Source organism: Protopterus annectens, chromosome 10.part0 (assembly GCF_019279795.1).
Source record: "Protopterus annectens isolate FY-2018-M chromosome 10.part0, PAN1.0, whole genome shotgun sequence".
Classification (NCBI taxonomy): domain Eukaryota; kingdom Metazoa; phylum Chordata; order Ceratodontiformes; family Protopteridae; genus Protopterus; species Protopterus annectens.
The window spans coordinates 79,044,653-79,065,255 of NC_056744.1; the positions used below are offsets into that span (position 1 = coordinate 79,044,653).

At 40.2% G+C, this 20,603-nt stretch overlaps 1 protein-coding gene and 1 long non-coding RNA gene across 3 annotated transcripts in view; one reads left to right on the forward strand and one right to left on the reverse strand.

Moving 5' to 3' along the window:
• Positions 1–20,603, forward strand: part of LOC122812958 (G-protein coupled receptor family C group 5 member C-like) — a 280,692-nt gene that overhangs the window by 218,569 nt on the left and 41,520 nt on the right. For both annotated transcript variants that reach the window (XM_044085039.1, XM_044085040.1), the window contains one exon: positions 2,641–2,787. In XM_044085039.1, coding sequence (XP_043940974.1) covers positions 2,641–2,787 — 147 coding nt within the window. The remainder of the gene's footprint in view (positions 1–2,640; positions 2,788–20,603) is intronic.
• The window catches only part of LOC122812959, a 142,929-nt gene that overhangs the window by 83,281 nt on the left and 39,045 nt on the right, over positions 1–20,603 (reverse strand). The window lies entirely within an intron of this gene.

Genomic DNA, 20,603 nt, shown 5'->3' on the forward strand with positions numbered 1-20,603 from the left:
AGGGTGGCCATGGTGGTGCAGCGGTTAGTGTTGTCACCTCACAACAAGAGGTTCTCTGGTTCGATCCTTGGCTGGGGTGCCTCCTGTCTGGAGTCTGCATGTCCTCCCTGTGGTTGTGTGTGTTTCCTCCCACATCTCAAAGACATGCTGTAGGTGGATTGAACACTCTAAATTGGCCCTAGGCATGAGTGTGTGCATGTGTGTGTGTGCCTTCTGTGGAAGGTTGGGTGCCGGGCTGGCAACTTGACACTGTAAAACTCCACTGCCAATCATGAGTGGGCAGGTGATCTGCTATGGCAACCCCTAACCGGGAAAATAAGTATAGTGAAAGAATTCAATAATTATATCAAGAGGTCCAGTTTCACTTCCCATGAGGTCAGACTGTTTAGTACTGCTAATTTTATGTTCCGCCTTCTTGTTTCACTGTAGCTGGTAAGACGTGGCCATCAGATACAATAATGTGCCCTATTGATATGTGCTCCTGACAGTTGCAGGAGAGTCATATCACTGAGGGCACTGAACCAAATACTGTATCCTAACAAAAACAAAATGTTACATGTAATATTGTGATACAGGTATGGCTTTATCACAGTATCATCGCATCAGATGTAGGGACACCACTAAGGATTAGGAGCAGTACATCATTATTGTGTCTGCATGTGCAGGACTAGCTCCAGGGGATGTAATTCTATGACAGTAGCCGCAGTGATGCCATCTGCACACAGTAGTTACAGAGCAACACGAGTGAGAACACCGTCTTGCACCACCTTAGTAATTTGTGCAAACCCTGCCCCTAATTGTAACCCTACACCTGACCTTACCTTAGGAAAAACTTTTCTATAGCACTACCATTACACAAGACACTCCAATGGACACTAAATGCATTGACACACATGCACAATGCTAAACATATCTCCTTACCTAGCCTTTACTCACTCTAACCTGCAATCACTTGCACTTTACAAAATCTATTCCCTTACCTAGCCCTTACTTTAACCCTAACTCACAAACACTTATGCACACTCGCAATCCTAAACCCTAGTATTGACATTTTAGGTATATCCAAAAGTTTCAGCAGTAGTAATATATAAAATCCCTTCCTCTCTCTGTACAAATATATATATATATATATATACATTTATATGTATAGATACACACACACACACACACACACACACACACACACACACACACACACACACACACACTTGCTATGCAAGCACACCATACATGCATATTACACATTTCTCAGTTCACTGAAGCTCACTCAAGACAAACCAACTCCAATGAAGTTTCAGCTAGACAAAAAAACATGTGTTGCAGTCCTCCCTGGCCTGCACAAACATTATTCCTTTATTTATATATATGAATTTCTGAGTCATACAACCCTGGGAAAAAGGAAAAACTTAAATAATTGGGATGACTATTTCCTCACAAACAGAAACTGTATCATAGTGATTTCCTCTGTAAAATGGGATAGGACATTCCAACAGCACTGAATAATATAGCTATACAACTAAAGTTGTCCACTTTACACAGAGTGAAGTGTGATCAGTCCCACGCATACATGTGCACATAAAAGTCATGTCATCTCACACATTAGTTAGAATCCCTGTGTGAGAAATGGGTGACTTGAAGTCATCATGCATGTCTTGGTGGAATAGACTTTATCACCCATAAGTTGGATAAGGAGATAATAAAATGCATGAATGCATGCACATACATTTTATAAATATATATACATGTAGAGGGAGAGAGAGAGAGAGAGAGAGAGAGAGACCTGCACTATGACTAGTCAAGTTACATCTGAACACCGTTACAACAGGAACACAACAACTATTGGAAGATTGACCCAAAGAAAAACAAAAATCAAAGTGCCTTTTTCAGGAGCAAACATCCCTGTAGTACCCATGTCCCAAAATATCTACCATCTCTGTAGCTACATCAACACAAAGAAGAGAGAAATCTCCCAAAAGAAAGTAGCCTCCATTGTTGCACAATTGGAAACTGCACCAGCAGTGGTTTTCTATGGAAAGCAGTGATCAGGGAACTCAGCTTCATCCAGATGAATTTAATCAGCTGGCAGCTTATCCAATCTAAGCTCAGTCAGGCCAAGCCTGAAACTGGTCATTGTTGACAAGTTCCCTCCCCATGTAAATAAATAAATACAAATATAAGAATGAGATGTAGGGGAGCCATGAAAGAGGAAGGGGAGAAAGAGAGAGAGAGAGAGAGAGAGAGAGAGAGAGAGGAAGATATCAAACACACATGTGCGTGCGCGCGCACACACACACACACACACACACACACACACGGGCACATGTGCACACACACACACACACACACACACACACACACACACACACACACACACACACACACACACACACACACACACACACACACTTTTTTGTAACATGACTCTGGTAAGAAATCAAAAATTAGACGTAGATATCTGAGAGGCAGATAATTCCCAAGTTATTCATTTGTAAAAACTGAACACAAGCACTTGCTAGCATTAATATGATTTTTTATGATTTATTTGACCTATATTTATGATTGTATTATTTTTATTTGCTTTCTTTTTTATGTTATACTTGGTTTTACCTTAATACCATTATTTTTTTCTCCTTTTTATAGCAGTCTAATGGCAATACTGACATCATATTTCCTCGAGTGAACATTAGTTCCATATCAATCAACAGTGCAACCTCCACAATTCGAGCAGAAGATGCATTTCCAGGTTATAACAGGAATGCCGCCCCTACAGAGGGCTCCATCTCACAGGTCATTAATGCATGTCCATTCATTTCTTCCTATCTGGGCATGTTCGATGGAAATTCACCAGCCTACTTCTTCCACTGTGTTTCTTTTCTACACGCATACAACAATCTTTTCATCGGGTTGATATTAAGCTTTACTGAAGCTCCTTCCAAAGCTGCTCACTTCCTACTGAAAGCTTGTTTCTTCTACTAATACATCCATCTCCTCCAATCTGCTTGCATCTTACCTTGTTGCTGTCATCCTATTTCCTCTAGGTTTTTCTCCACATTTGCATTTAGCTGTTCATTCATTAGATTACTTGGATGTTGTTAATATGTTTTGCACACTAGATGCTATTTTGTTCTGACTTTTCAGTTTTTTTATAGAAGAACAGTACAAAAATAATAACTGTAATTTACAATCAGCAATACTTTGCTGAAACAGAGCAGCAGAAATGCAACCAGTGTGTGACAGAATTAGAATCTGTGATGCAGTATTGTTATTTTAATACATTCAGTAGGCTAGCAAAATTGTGTGTCAGGATGCACTTTTAGGGCTTGCAGCTCTGTTCAGGCTAAGAATAATATTGCTTCATTGGTATAAAGGGCTTAAAATCCTGACTATGACCTTGGCCACCTGATTACAGCCAGAGGCTCAGGCGCCTGTTGGAGCTGTCATGTAGGAAGAAATGAATGCTGAGGCTTAAGCCTGCTTGCCTTTCTTCTGGCAGAGGAAAGGACACATAGTCATGGAACATTCAGCCTGGTAGAAACCTCAGTGGAGACTGTTGATCGCATGATGGTGCCTCTCTACAAGGGCTCAGAGGGCAGGCAGACCTCTCAACTGTCCCTATTTTTAAAGGAACATTCTTATTTTCAGGCCTGATTTACTCCTGCACGATGCCCCTATTTTTTGTGACGTGTCCCTATTTTCAAGCTTGATTTGTCCCTCCACACAATTTTCTGAATCCCCCCTATCACATGTGATTTTACACAGTAAACCACACTACACAACCAACATACTAGTGGCAACAATAATTTAAAGAAAGAAGACACACATCTTACACCCCCCCTTTTCAGAAATGAATAACCTTGCATGGTAAAACTTTGCAGTACAGTTCATTAAAGTCTACAGGTTATACAGTGTGTCTTATTTCATGATGTGCTTATATTTTTACATCATGTTTGCCACCCTTTGATTTCTAAGCTTATGTTTCTGAGTAATATCCCACATTCCTCCTGGAATTCAGACGAATTACATGATATTTGGTATTCAGATTTTATGTTAATCAGATGTCCAGATTTTTAGATGGAATTGTCCCACTTTTCAAGGGCCTTTGTTCCTATTTTTTAATATCTGCAGGTTGAGAGGTATTGGGGCAGGGCTAGCTGGTCCTGACACACAACGGCATAGCTGTGGATTGTGAAGGTCACTGCATACCACTCCAGTGAGAATGTTGCCGAAGTAATAAGACATAAAGAAAAAGCCTTCTTCTCTTTGATGATGGCACTTGTCTTGGTAAATTCACCCCAGAGACTGAATAAGCAGTAGGACCATTGCCAAGGGGAATGAATGGTTTAGTGGAGCAAACAAGGCGTAAGCTTGATGGCTATGAAATGGATTAGAGCAAAAAAAATAAAAAAGTAGGAGCATTCTATTGAGTTGCATGCGCCAGACATTACAGATGTTCTTTTCTGACTCATATGAAGCCCCTGCTGGAATATCCTTTGCTTCATTTTTCATTTTTTCACATTTGTTAACCAGGCAGTACATAATTCAGACGATCCTTTTCAGGCATGGCATGGGCCTTATCAGCATAAAATTGAAAATAATGAGTGTTTTACAGTAAACTGTTATCAATAAAGCATAAAAGTGCAATAGCAGTTATGAGAAAGACATAACAGTGCACAGCCTAGTAACAGTCCTGTGTTGGTAAATATTAAAACAGGTAATAAATATTATTTGAAAACTAAACAAAATAAACAAATAAGAAATAAAAAAATAAAACAGAAAAGGCACATTGGTAGTGGGAATAATTGGTTATGGGGTGGTAAGTAAAATTAAGGTAGATGCCAGCAGTTGGTGTTTTAAAGAGTCTTCCATTTGGAGAATGCCATGAATTATGAGTTAAGGATGGATAAGGCAGGAAACATAGTGGTGATGCTTAACCATGGCTGTTGAAGGAATGGCATTTGTACATTTGTCTAAGATGTTTCGTAAGAATTTTGTGTAACATCTGAAGGTAACCTTCTGATTTTTTGTGGACTTGTATTCCAGTTTGCAAGGCTAATTTATAAAATTATTTTGTTGTTATTGCTAGTTTGTAAGGTGGTCTGACAATGAGATTTTATAAGAGTTCCTTGAGAATATGAAGAACTTCTAAGATGCAGGAAGACTTTGAGTGGAGAGCAATCATAGTCATTTAATAGTTTGTAGACTAAGGTATTATGCAAGAAGGTGACCCTAGCCTCTAATGTAACCAGCTGCATTTTCTGATTTTCAAGCAGTAGTGCTCCTAACGTAGGATAAGATGGATGAACAAAATAATTTTATTCTTAGTCTTTTGGAGAATTTTTAGCTTTAAGAGGGTTGTTGTACAATAACTGAGAGGGAGTGTCATAGCTGGGACAACAAAACATTGATGACAATGGCTGATCATGCTTCTTTTGCTAAAAGATGGGAAATTTTGTGAGCTACTTTGAAACGACGAAGCACTTTCTTAAGTCTGCTATTCTAGACATGGGAAAAAATGATATGAATCGGTCTAGTGTTACAAATGTATTTTTGCTGTGCTGTACTTGGAAATGACTGCTGCTCTGGATCTAGTATATTAAGAGTTAGTGCTTAGGAATGCTTTTTCTTGGTGCAAAATAACATTGTTGATAATTTAGTGTTTAGTGTTAATCTAATTTTGCCAATAGAAGTAGTTCTGCAGTGTAAAGTTAATTTCTTGCTGCACAGTCGATATCCTAGTGATACCAATGTTATCAGACTAGAGCAAACAGTTAAGATTGGGCAATTCCTTGCTAGTTTTTTGATAAACAGGAAGAAAAGGAGGGGGACTTTTACCAAGCCATGGGGAACCCCATATTGGAGTACGTGGGTATTGTATATTATTTCTTCATATGAATTGTGACACTTCTGTTACACAAGTAGCTTTTGAACCATTCACATACCTCATCTGAGACTCTACAATTTTTAAATTTTGGTATGAGAATGTTGTGGTTTTTCCACTCAAAGACCTGTTTTTGAGTCTATGAATATTGCTCCTGCCAAATTTTCTTTTCTCAAAATTAGTGTATATTCCATTAGTGAGTGAAAATATAGCAATAATAGCGTTATATTTACATTTGAAGTCATGTTGTATGCCCTAAAGGATAGAGTGTGTGAGAAACTGCAAAATCTATTTGTACATGATGTTTTTCTAGTAGTTTGTCTGTTGGGTGCATATTGGCAATTGGGATGTCGTCATTAGTAGCTCTAGGTGATGCTGTTTTCTGTCGGAGAGTAATGGTAGTGTGTTTGAATAGAGATAGAATGGATTTTGTTGTTGTTATGAAAATGTTAAAAACATAGGCAAAAGGAACTGAAGTGGTAGCATGTTGTTTTTCAGCTTGTCCTTGATCAGTTTCTTGGTTACAACCTTAAAGTAAAAATGTGGATAGTTTAGATAGGTATACAGTGGTTTGCTGGTTGTTAAAGAGAGAGGTGTGGGTCAATGAGGTGTGCTGGGGCTGCGAGTGGTTGCTTATATTATGTTATATTCTTTCTGCTATCTCAGGTATTAAACTATGTATGTTCATTGTGATTGTAAACATTTTGTAGTTTGTTAAATTGTTCAGATTATTCCAGAACTGCTTAGGTTGACCAAAGTAGGACTGCTTCTTGTTTCTGCAGTACTCATATTATGAATTGATGTGGTTGAGCTTATCATTATTTAATTCATGCTTACAGGTTTTATTTTGAATGGAAATTAAGATGTTGTGGAAGGTATAAAGTGCCATATCTGGTCAGTTAGCTGTGCATTGAGGAGTCCTATCAATCACGCTTAGTTCCTCTATTAAGGCATTTTCTAACCTATGGTTCTAGAGGATGTGTAGTTAAGTGCATGCTTGGTTGTTTTTAGAGTTTGCAGTCACTGATTGTGTTAAGTATTTATATCCATATATATATATATATATATATATATATATATATATATATATATATAGACATACAAATACACACACACACATGCATATGTATGTCTATATATATATATATATATATATATATATATATATATATATATATATATGGGAGCCCTTTATTTGTTCGAACTTTCAAATGTTCGAAACTCATATGGTCAACACCATACGAGCGAACATTTGAAAGGCTGGCAAATGATAGCGGAGATCCCGCTACAGTGTGGGACTGGGAGATTCCCCTTTCCTGCATGGTAGTGCGATCTCGGAGTGAGAATATTTAAGTAGCAGGGGTGTGGGAGGTACAGGGGGGTTTGCCCCCCTGCATAACACAGTTTTACTGTGTTTACAGTTAGGTAAAAGGTACTATTTCAGGATGTCGGTCTTTCGGAATGTCGATGTTGGCCATATGAAAGTCGGCATTCTGAACGGTCAACATTCTGAAGTAGACCCATATATATGTATGTATATATATATATATATATATATATATATATATATATATATATGTATATACATACAAATATATGTATATATTTTTATAGTCGAATGATCCAAGACTCGACCAGAAAATGTCAACAGTGGAAACATCGACATACTGCAACAAAATGTGCCAAAGAACAGCCTTGGGGCATGCAAAAGTAAAACTTTAAAATTAAATAAAAATATTGACAGCAGAATCAGAATTGGTGGTGATTCTAAACAAGTAATTCATAGATTTGACCTCTGTCACAAGCCAAAGAACGTTACCTCAGTTTTAGTTTTACTACAGTTTGGATGAACTTCATTGGTAAGTATATAGTTTTAATATCAAACATATACTCAGAGCAGTCACTGGAGTTTAGAGTGCTTTTCTGGTGATGGGAGTGATGTTAAGGGTAACTTAGTTAATCTCATGTCCTGAAGTGGTGAGAACAAGTTAAGGGAGAAGCATTTGCATAGCCTAAAGTTCCATTCCCTGCATTCATTGCACTATTAACCAGGGCTGGTCTTTCTTTTGGATGCAGACCCAGCATAACCTATCATACTCCTATGCCCTAGTGCAAGTGACGAGTGTAGGGTTCCTATGTCCCCAGTGTATGGGTGAATGTAGGGTGTATGTGTCCTCCGCGTATGGGTGAATGCAGGACATATGTGTCCCCAGTGTATGGGTGAATTGGGTGTATGTGTCTCCAGTGCATGGGTGAATGTAGGGTGTATGTGTCTCCAATGTATAGGTGAATGTAGGGCATATGTGTCACCAGTGTATGAGTGAATGTTGGGTGTATGTGTCCCCACTGTGTGGATGAATGTAGGATTGTATTTGTCCCCACTATATGGATGAATGTAGGGTGTATGAGTCCCCAGTATGTGGGTGAATGCAGGGTATATGTGTCTCCAGTGTGTAGGTGATTGTAGCATGTATGTGTCCCCATTGTATGGGTGAATGTAGGGTGTATTTGTCCCCACTGTGTGCATAAATCTAGTGTGTATGTGCCTCCATTGAGTGGGTGAATGTAGGGTGTATGTGTTCCTACTATGTGGGTGAATGCAGGGTGTATGTGTCCCCAGTGTATAAGTGAATGTAGGTTGTATGTGTCCCCATTGTGTAGGTGAATATAGTGTGTATGTTTCCCCAGTGTATGAGTGAATGTAGGGCATATGTGTCCTCAGTGTAAGGGAGAATGTAGGATATGTCTCCTCAGTGTACTGGTGAATGTAGGGTGTAGTTGTCACCAGTGTATGGTGTATGTAGGGTGTATGTGTCCCCAGTGAATGTAGGGCGTAGTTGTCCCCAGTGCATGGGTGAATGTAGAGTGCATTTGTCCCCAGTTTATGGTTGAATGTAGGATGTATGTATCCCCATTGTGTGGGTGAATATAGGGTGTATGTTTCCTCACTGTGAAGGTGAATGTAGGGTGTATGTGCCCCCACTGTGCGGGTTAACATAGGGTGTATGTGTTCCCATTGTATGGTGCATGTGTCCCCATTGTGTGGGATGGTGGTGGAAGATTAGTCATGACTAGAATGAAAACTCCCATGATGGGTTGGGAAAGACAAGTTCAAAGGGAAGCAAGAAGCACATAAGCACAGAAAATCACATTTCAGTTATAAGTTTTGTCTCATGTATCTGTAATGAAATGGTTACATTTGAGATGTAAACCAGTTGGCCAAAAACATACCACTCAAATACAAAGTGGTTACCTGATGTAGCATTTTGCAGTACTGAGGAGGTTTGTCTCTTACCTCTCCCAGACCACAGTTAGAAGGTGGCTTCTGGTAACAATTTTCTGACAGGCCAGTCACTTTTTTTGATGGAAGTTCTTCAGATTAATATTCTTTGTTCCACATTACTCATCCTGTATTTACGTCCACATGGATAAGTCATTTGAGAGAGAGTAATCTAGAGTATTATTTTTATGTTGATGACAAATAGTTATACCTTTGCTTTCCTGAACTTATTAATTCTGTGGTGATAATTGTAGATAATTGTAAGATGTTTTGAGGGCACCTTAAATCAATTACAGGTAGTCATCTTGTAACACTGAGGCCATAGCTATTTATCCTATCCTGAGACTTTTCACTAGCTCATAGCTTACTCCAGAATTATCCATGGAGGCAATTGATCATAGTTTCTATACTGCATGTGATATCTGGGCTTTATCTGGGTCACCGATTGACACTTCATGATCAGATGTCATCTGTTGTAAAATGTTTTTTAGTCACCCCACAGTTTTTGTGGATCTCACATCAGTTTTAATGCAGTTTGACTATTGTGATACTTTATTATTTTGAGTGTGATGACTAACCAGGCTCACCTGAAGATATAGAAGAATAAGGTTGTGCAATTGCTTACAGACACGTCATGCTCTTCTGATATAACGTCAAGTCTGTGTGATCTGCACTAGCAATAAGCAGAGTTTAGAGTACAGTTTAAAGTACTGACTATGGATTCTAAAGTCCTGGATGGGATAGGTCGGTCCTATATCAAGGAATACCTGGAACTCTACCACTCATCACTATTGCTGCTCATTCATCAAAGGATTCTTATTTATTCCCAGATACCATTTGGAGAACTGGGGATTAAACTCATTTTCTTAGCATGCTCCTAACCTGTGGAGTACACTATCCTAGTAGTTGAAGTGTTTGCCCTCCTGTGAGCATTTTCAAGAAGTCCAAAAGAACCAAAAATAACCCCTGCCTTTTCCCAGACAAAAAAAAACAGAAGAAATACCCACCCTCTTCAACTCACATTTCATTGACATTATAGCTAAACTCACCACCACCTTTCCCCAAACTAACTCTAAAAGAATCTTCGATCCAGTTCCTCCTCCTGCACAAGGCACTATTAACTCCACCCAACCTACCTTTTCCTTGTCTCTTATACCCATTACTGCTATTACCAAACTATTTATTTTATTTATTTATTTATTTGCAGTTGGTTTACCAGGATAGTCCATTGGGCCAAAAGAACCCGTTTTCAATGGAGTCCTGGGGAGAAAAGCTCCAATACAGACAAAATTAGGTGCATACAAAAATTACAAAAATTTACAAAAATTACAAAAATTTACAAAAGAGATTGTACAGAGTAAAACATAAAACATTTAAGCTCACAATTCAAAAGCATTCAAATCAATACAGTATGATGAGGATAAATGAGAGGTAAGAAAATAGAAAGAGTAATGTGATATACATTTAGAGGAGTTATTCAAGCAGATATTAAATAACCTTACAGAGTAGATGTACTGATGAAACATGAGGTTTGTTAGGTAGAGATACGTATCAAAAGTGTAAAGGATAATGAGATATAATAAATTTATGAGGGGAGGGAGCAAGAGCAATCCCATTGGGACCTCAGGTGTGTATGGAGAGAGTTTTTGAACTTGTATCGGTTAGAGGTGGTACGAATGGATGGTGGAAGTGAGTTCCAGAGGCGGGCAAGGTTGAAGGATAGTAAGTGTTTACCTGGGGATGAGATGGTTTATGGACTTCTAATAGGTTTTGATTGTTAGACCTTAATACTCTATTTGGTAGGTGCATTTTGAAGGCAGAAGACAGGGAGGGACAAAGAGAAGGACTAAGAATGAGTTTGTGAGCGAAAGTCAGCTGTATATAAGTGAGATGATTAGGTAGTTCAAGCCAGTTTAGGGTTTGGAGAGAGGAACAGTGGTGGGTGGAGGACCTGTGTCCATTTGCGAATTTGGCGATTTTATTATAGCAGGAGGAAAGCTGTTTTTAGAGAGGACTGAAGATTGGTCAGTAGTGGAGCTCCATAGAGAAGGGAGGGGATGAGAAAAGAGGAAGCAAGTGTGATTTTGGAGGAGTTTGTAAGGTACTGATTCTGACGGTAGAGCATACCTAGTTTTTGATGAGTTTTTTTAATATTTAGTTGTAGATGGGAGTTGTAGCTAAGCCTATTATCAATTTGTACACCTAATAACTTAGTTTCAGTCACTAGTTCAAGGGGTAAGTTATTTTGGCTGGTAATTGAGAAAGAGTTTATATTGAAGGAAGTGGATTTGGAGGGGGTAAATACCATAAGTTTTGTTTTGGAGGCATTGAGTGCCAAGTGATTTATTTTCATCCACTGTTCGGTAATTGAAAAAGCTTCCTGGGTAAGTGTTTGGAGCTGAGAGGAGGAGGTGGCAGAGCAGATAATGGTAGAATCATCTGCATATTGGATGATGTTTGCAAAAGGAATTGATTTGTGGAAATCGTTTATAAATATATTAAAGAGGAGGGACCAAGAATAGATCCTTGAGGAACTCCAGTGGGGTACTAAGGAAAGGGGAAGTGGCCTTTTCCATTTTACAGCTTGGTTTCTATTTGATAGATAGCTAGAGAACCAATTTATGGAAGAAGGAGAGGTTAAGTTTTGACAGTTTGTTTAAGAGCAGATTGTGTGAGATAGTGTCAAGGCCTTGGAGAGGTCAAGTAGTAGGGTAGAGACAATGTGGCGAATCGCGTGCTGTGTTAACAGTCTCAAGGAAGGATAAGAGGGCTGTCATAGTGCTGTGGTTTGGCCTGAATCCATGCTGTGTAGGAGTTATAAGGTTGTTGTCTAAGAGATGTGGCAAGAGTTGAAGGTGGACACACTTTTCCAGAAGTTTAGAAATAGGGGACAGGATAGCAATAGGACGAAAGTTGTTGATGCTACAATTGTTGCCTCCTTTGTGTAGAGGGATGATGAATGCTTGCTTCCACAGTTGGGGCACAGTGCATTCATGAATAGAGCGTTGATTAGAATGCTGATGGGATAAGCAATAGCATCTGCAGCTATGCTTAGGTAGTAGGAGGGATGGTATCAGGGGCATTAGTGCAAGGCTTCAGTTTCTGAAGAAGTTTCTTTATAGTGGAAGTGGGTGTAGGTTTTAGTGAGAATAGAGAGGAATGTGGAGAGAGAGAGTTTGAGGGGGGTGAGAATGATGAAGCAGTTGGAGTAGTGGATAAGGTGGAAGATAGGCAGTGTGAGGTGGAATTAGGGATAGGGTTGTGGGTTGGAGAGGGAGGGGGTGTATTAGATAGTGAGGTGGGGCATGTGAAGGAGGAGGTGAGTTTGCTAATGGAGTCGATGAAAAAGAAGTTAAACTGCGTGGCTAAATCTAAGTCAGGACTGTTTGGGTCTGGGGTTGGGGTGTGAGGTTTGCTGGGGTTAAGGAGGGTGGATATTCCCTTCCAAAATCTTTGAGGGTTGGTTTTATTATTGTTTTGGAGTGTGAAGAAGTATTTTTGTCTATCTGAGGTTATTAGCTTCTTAACTTTATTCCGAAGGGTTTTAAATGCAATATGATGTTCTGGGGTCTTAGTTCTCAGATAGAGTCCCCAGGCTTTGTCTCTAAGGCATAGTTGATAGTGTGGTTTTGGTTAGCCAGGGGCTGAATTTGTTTTGATTCTTTTGTTCTTAGAGGGCATGGGAATCAAGTATTCTTAAGAAAGTGGAGTTAAAGTGGGCAACTGCTTCTTCTAATGGAAGTGTCTTTAGATTGTTCCAATTAATTGCTTTCAAGGAATCTACAAAGATTGATGGGTTGAAGCTTTTGTCGTTACAGTAGTAATGTAGTTGTGGGAACGGTATGAGATACAGGGAGCGATGAGTAAAAGTAGGCAGATGATCACTAAGAGGGTCAGGAAGAGTACATAATCGGAAAAATAGTGGGGATGTGATACTAGAATCCAGTCAAGGATGGTGCCAAAAGAGGGGTCTTTTGATGGGTGTGTTATGGTATTGATTAGTTGGGTGAAGTTATATAGGTTGATGTTAAGAGGATTTGTTAGGGACTGGATGGAGGCCCAGTTAATATTTACATCTCCTAAGAGTATGGTTTCATTGCTAATATTGTCAGAGAGCCAAGAGAGAATATTTTCAAGTGTGGAAATATTGTCCCCTGGGGGAATGTAGATAGATGCAAGGCATATGTGTTTGTGTTTATTAACTTGTAGGAGAGTGAGGAGTACTTCTGCGTTGTCAAATGTAGGAGTGGGTTTGTTGTAGGGGGTAACTAGCAAGGAAGAGGAGTATAGGAGGGCTACACCGCCACCTTTCCTTTGGGTCCTGTCTTTTCTAATGATAGAGTAGCTAGGTGGAGTAATTTCAGAATCTTTTATAGAGGGCTTTAACCATGTTTCTGAAATAGATAGTATGTCAGGTTTATTATGCATAAGCCATGCATGGAGGGTTGGGACTTTATTCATTATGCTTTGGGAGTTTAGAGAGGTAAAGTATATGGGCTTGTGTGAGGAGGAGAAGGAGGAGGGGCCGGGGTTGGGATGTATATCACCAGATAAAAGACTGGAAATGAGGTGAAAGATTGGGTTCAAAAGATGATTGAGTAGAGTAAAACAATGATTTGGGTCAGTTGTAAATGATTATGGGGTGTTTGGTTGGTATGGGGAGAGAGTTATTCTGAGAAGAGAAAACTTTGAATGAGAAGGTGAGGAGCTGTGTTATTGTGTAAAGATGAGGAGAGATAGGAGAGTGCAAGTGTGAGAGAGGGGAGTTCAAATGGTTGGTTATATGAAAACATTGTGTATGGTATGAAGTATGGGGTTGGGTGAGGTAGTAAAGGTATGATAGTTTAAGAGATAGTAAAAGAAGGATACAAATGGATGAAGGATTTAGAGGCATGCTGATAAGGCTGCTTTGTGTTAAGTGTTATAGATGTCTTATATATGTGGTAAGGTAATTGTGCAGGGGGATGGAGAAAAAGCTTTGTAAGGATGGGTAGGATAGGGAGTAGTAAGTGTGGAGCTGGAGGGAGAGGTTGTTGAATGGAGGAGAGTTTGGAATGAGAAGAATGTATGTATTAGCTGAGGGAGTGGTTACAAATTGGATAATAGGCAGTTGAAGGTGTAGAGAGCTGATTGGTGTAGGGAGGAAGTGGGTGTGGAAACTGGAGGGATATAGGTAGAGGTACTGGGGGCGGGTGGGATTTGGGGGCAGGGTAGGGGAGCGGAGTGAGCCCGAAGGGCGAACGGAGCGGGAAGAGACAAAGGAGTGTTATAGCACTAGAAGAAAAACAATCTAAAAGGTAAGGGAAAACAGCAGAAAGGTATGAAACAGTTATAAGTATGTAGTTTAAGAGAGCTTTAAGTTTAGACTGTAAAGAGATACGAGTTAGGAGCTTTGGAGTGAAAAGGAAGGAAGTTAGGGAGGGTCAAGAGAGGAAGATAGAGTACAGAGGTTAAAGAGAATTTACAGCTGCAGGACTCAGGTTAAATGGAGAGAAAAAGGATGAGTCAATAGTAGCAAAAAGAATAGTAGAGGAATGCCAGTTAATGGGCAAGTGAGATAGTAAAAAGATAGATGGAGAGGAAAGGGGAAAATCGTGGAGGGGGGTGAAAGAGAGTTACAGGCTGGAAAGTAGCTATGCCTAGTAAATAAAGTTAGAGTTTGGGCTAGTGTAGTGAGGAAGGCAGAGGTTACTGGCTGCTGGCAGTCCTGGACTGGTGGCAAGACTAGCTTATATTGAGTAAATGGAATAAAAAATAGACATTAAGTTATAAAACATACTTTTACAGTCAGTTTGGGAAGATATCACAAAAGTTTGGTGGGTTGGAGCTTTGTAGAGAGTAGTTCCGGTCTTCAGAGAGAGTTTAGGTGGGTATGTAGGGTTAATGCAGGATTAACCTGTTCAGGTTAATAAGCTGGTGGAGAGAGAAAGAAAGATGGTGAGGCAAAGAATGTTACAGAGCAGTATTCACAATGTGAGCAATCAGCAATTTAAACAGTCAGCTATTTAAGCCTGTACACTCATAGGCAAGAATGTTACAGAGCAGTAAGTTACAGAGCAGTATTCACAATGTGAGCAATCAGCAATTGAAACAGTCAGCTATTTAAGCATATACACTCATAAGGTATGAGAGACATAACAAAGAAAAACAATTAAAGTATCAGACAGGTGTAGTAACAGCCCAGTACAATGCAGAAATACTTAGTATTAAAGGATAATTATCCTCTGACCCATCAAATATGTGCGGTCCTCAAAGAGAGCTGATAATGGACAGAAAAGGTAGCGCAAATCGGGTAATAAATTGGACCTCAACTAACATGGATAGTAAAAAACCCAACCGGTTTACATAAAATACGCAAGATGTAAATCGCAGCTAGTAAAGGGAAGACGCTTAAATTTGGCGCCAAATATCTATTAGCGCTAAAGCAAACAAGCTAACAGTAAGGGTTACTTTCTCGCAAATCACATAAAAATGCATATAAAGTGGAAAGAAGCTTGAAAAAAGCAGTGAATTATAAGGGGCAAGTAAATGGACCAATTCCACAGCAGTAACTCCTAAAACTGAAACCTAGATCCAGCACCCTAGATAACTCACCCCCTGAATATCTTCAAATGTCAGCAAGAGCCAATGCCTATCCAATTAGCATACTTCTCAACAGATCTCTCCAAGAGTCCTATGTTCCCAATATCTGGAAAAAAGCATATATATGTCCTCTCTATAAAGGAGGTAAGAATATTGACATTTCTAACTTCCATCCCATCACTATTCTCTCCCCTCTCTCTAAAATCCTTGAAAAATGCATCCACCATCAACTACTCAAATTTCTACTGCAAAATCAACTCCTCTGTCAAACTCAACTTGGGTTTAGGCCTTGCCACAGCACAACCACAGCTTTTATTTCCTTTATGGAAACAGTTAATCAAGCCAGAAACAACAGTAACATTGTATCTTCATTGTTTCAAGACCTCTTTAAAGCATTTGATATTATTTCTCACTCTCTACTCCTCAGAAAACTTTTTGATCTAGGTATCACCCCCCCCCCCCACAACTGTTAACTGGTTCGCTAATTACTTGAATAACAGTAACAGACAACAGTCCACCAAATGGCAAAACTCTTCCTCTCTATTTCTTGTGTCCCCCACAGGAGTTCCACTGGGCTCCATTTTAGGATCCCTTCTCTTCAGCATTTTTGTAAACAACTTTCACTCTACTCTAAAAGATAGGTCTGCTGTGCAATATGCAGATGACTCAACACAGAGTTACTATAGATGAAAACCTGTCATTCAACTTCCACATCCACAATAATATAAAAAAAACACACCAAAAATTAGGCGCCCTCTACAGGCATAAACAGTTCCTCAAATGCAGCACAAAGCATACACTTGCCTCAACCTTTCTCCTTCCATCTCTCTTGTATGGTGCTCCTCTCCTCACCAATATCTATGCCTCCCTAAAAACTAAGCTCACAACCTGTTATAACAAGATTGCCAAATTTCGCGACCAATGCAAAATATTTGTTCCATCACTGCATCTCTCTACAACAGCTTAACTGGCTTGAACTTCCACATTATCTAACTTAGCAACAACTACTCATGGCCCACAAAATTATATACAAACTCACTAACTGCCCAGCCCTCTCTTCTATCCTAACCCACTACCACACATACAGACCACTCCGATCTGAAAATCAACTTCTCTTGCAAGTACACAAACCAAAACTTCCAGCAGGTGACATGCTCTATTCCTTTTCTATTGCCAAGCTATGGAATTCTCTCCCAGTCTCCATCAGAACCTCTAGCAAAATTGCCTCCTTTAAAAAATGTCTGCAGCAGCACCTCTTCTCCGAATGGCAATGTAGCTGCCTCAACTCTTGGTCCTCCATTACCTGATTACTCACATCCAACAACATACATCATCTCCCTTGCCTTTACACTCTTTTACAGGCTTTTCATTCTTCCTTATCAGTACTTTTCACATCTACTCTATATAAATAGTTCTCTCTATCTCATAACTAATTCATTTTTTTTCTCACTGCCTCACACTACTGATACCACTGGACTGTACATATCTCTCTATGACTTCCTCATCGCTACTAAAATTCATAATGTATCATACCTACTTGGTGTGTATTTCAAACTATTTTACCCTGCAAATATCTCATTACATGATTTATCTTATATCGATCTTGCATATTAGCTTTTGTCTCTATATACTAACTTTTACAAATACTGATTTGTGTACACCACCTATGCCTTGTATAATCACGTTATATATACAAATAATATGTTTAATATGTACTCCTATTGCATGTCTGTATAAACCCCTAATGTTATGTAGTCCTATCTCGCCGTAATTCTTGCTGGATGGGTTCGGAGACGATCCTCGGCTCCGACTCAGCTGATGCTAAAGCTCAAGAGCATTTACTGGCTCGTGGCTATCCCCTATCCCATGGTGCACCATGGCAATTCCCCAGATCTAATTTACCATGAAAGCTTTGAGGTTGTCTTCTTACTGGCTCATTGGCTAAGTGAAATATTTTGATATTTTTGGCTATATCTCTTCACTTTTCTCTTTAATAGTTTTTTCCTTCATTATCTGAGTGATTGTCATGAGTGTTTGCTACCCCTGTCCCCCTTCTTATGGATTGCACAGCCCATTTTAGTTAGAGGGCCATAGTTGCCCATTTAAATTAGAGGGCCTTTCCACTCTTTGTGCTAGTTTTTTTCTCCTTCTATGAAAAAAAAATAATATATATTTACTTCTTCTTATAGTTGTATTATTGTTTTTTGTTATTGTATTTGTTCTTTCTTCTCAAAAGAAATATGTCAAATTATAAAGACAAAGAACACAAAGAACACTGCCCTTCTGGCTTTAAAAAATGTGAAAAATGTTCTCAAAAAATGTCATTGACTGACAGTCACACCAGTTGTGTGTAGTATCTTGGAGAGGCTCATTTGCAAGAACCCTGTACCTTCTGTCATGCTTTCAGCACCAGGGTTCTTAATGAAAGGAAAAGAAAACTTATAGATAGGGGCCTTATGACTATTTCCTTCCAAGAGCAGCTGGAACAATGTCAGACAGTTCCTAAAAGTCATAAAAGGAAATCTCCTTAGGTTCCTGCTTTGTAACCGAAAAAGAAATCAAAAGCAACTGAACCAAAGAGTTCTGGCTCCAATTCTGCTTCTTCAGTCTCGATGCCATCTGTTTCATCAGTGCCAAGAGAATCTTCTCTGTCGAGACACTCACCGATTTTGGAACCAGTTTCACCAACCTTAAGATCTCTGATTTTGAAAAGGAGATCTCCATCGATCACCACCCATTCCTCCAGGACACTTTCTGATGAGGATGTAGAGTGGGTATTGAAGAGGCTGCTCTGTGATCCAGTGCTGGCAAAAATGTTAGCGCCTCTGGACCCAAAGACTTCGGAGCCGTCCCATCTTCAGTCTATTGTTCCTCCTCTGACTGCTTCTCTGTCAGAGTCTAATGTTTTGTGTCCTTTAGTGCTGGAAACTTCAGTTCTGAGAATTCTTCCTGCTTCCTCGGAACCAATAACCCTAACCTCATCAACTCAGTCTGGAGCTGAGGAGTCTGGGAGCCGATGCTCTCCATTTGACTTGGAGAGGGATAGTCACCCCATTTTTTCTTCAGAACCGACCCTCACTCCTGGTGCTTTGGCTCGTGTGAGCTCAGCTCCCACATCCGCTTCAGAGCCTGCCCCTCTTGCTCGAAGTCGACCTTCCATTTCCTCAGAGCAGAGGTCTTCTTTGGAGTGGAGTGGTAAGGCTTTCGAAGTGATAGAGAAAGCTTTGTCAAGTGTTAAAGCCTTGCCATTGGACCAGATGTCCCTCCAGCAACCAGCAGCAGCTTCTTCTCCCCCACATGCCCCTAAGCATAGGAAACCAGAGCCCCAAGAAGTCCCCATTGGAGGTGTCCCCTCTTCCGAGTCCTCCCGAGATTACCCAACTAGAGAGGTCCCTCAGAAGAGAGTTTGTAAGAGGAAGCACATTGACTCACCAGAGTCTGTCACTTCTGACAATGATTTGGATGAGTCAGAAAGCTCCCCAAGATCCCCCTTTGAGGATGTCTCTTTTGCAGACATCCTTGAAATCCTTAGGCAGACGGGTGATTGGAAAACCTCTAACCCTACTGAGGATGAATCAGTGTAACTTGAGGCTTTTGGTTCCCGACCTTCCACCTCCTAGGTGACACCACCATATGACTAACTGTTAGGGGTCATATCTCGGAAAGCTTGGACCTCTCCAGACACAGTGGAGCCTGTCCCAAGGAAGCCAAACAAATTTATCACTGCTCCAGAAGACAAATCTTTTCTAACCAAGGGAGTACCTGTGGATGTTATGGTGATAGCAGCAGCCACAAAGAAGGAGTTATCTGAGACATCCTCAAATATCCATCCTCCTAATAAAAAGTCTAGGACGATGGATAGGTATGGAAAGCGTACCATTTCTTCAGCTGCCTTTACCTTACGATCACTGAATTACCTGTCCCATTTTACTAGGCTTCAAGAGGATCTCCTAAAGGAGTTAGGTCTGTCCCATTTTACTAGGCTTCAAAGGGATCTCCTAAAGGAGTTGGGAAATACCCTTCAGGGTTCAGTAGCTTCGGGATCCGCTGACAAGGTATCTGTGCAGCTCTTCACCCTTACCTCTATTGCTAACTCCTCCATGAGGCTGATTTCCTATGCAGTTGATGGAGCAAGCAGGGTGCCCGCAGCAGAGATCTCTCTTATGAGACATTCTTGGAAGCCTCTATGTAATTTTACAGAATCCTTCAAATCTTCCTTTACCAACGTCCCCTTAGATGGTTCAACTCTTTTTGGACCTCAGGTAAAAGAGACTTTGACCAGGTGCGAGCAGGAAGGGAAAACCTTATCTGCTGTCGGACTCCATTTCTCCCTTTCTTCCAGACCCTATCTCAAGGGTCAAACAGGAGGGAAAATGTGGTTCCGTAAATCCCAAAAAGGTTCTCAAGCACAAGGTCAACCCTCCCCTAGTGGCAGAGGGAGAGGTTATAATGGAAGGTGCTGCACTCACGGCAGAGGGGTCCGCAACACCAGGGTGATAGAGATGCTTTCTCTGATCAACCCTTTCATCACCCCTGAGGGGTTGCCCAACTGTCCATCTCTGGAGGCAGTCAGGGGTCATCTCTCATTGTACCCAAGCACCTGGCTACAAATTTCCCAAGATCGATGGGTACGAAATATAATTTCCAGAGGTTACCTCATTCCCTTTGTTTCTGATCCCCCTACAAATCAGTCTTTACCAGATATACCACCCAATCAAATAGACCATGCACCAAGCACCAACTAATTCGAGCCAGGGACGGGACTCTATCCTTGTGCACCAGATTAGGAATTACAGTAAATCTAAAAACAATCCGCCTTATCTCCATTGCAGCGCATTGTCTTCTTAGGCTCACACATAAACT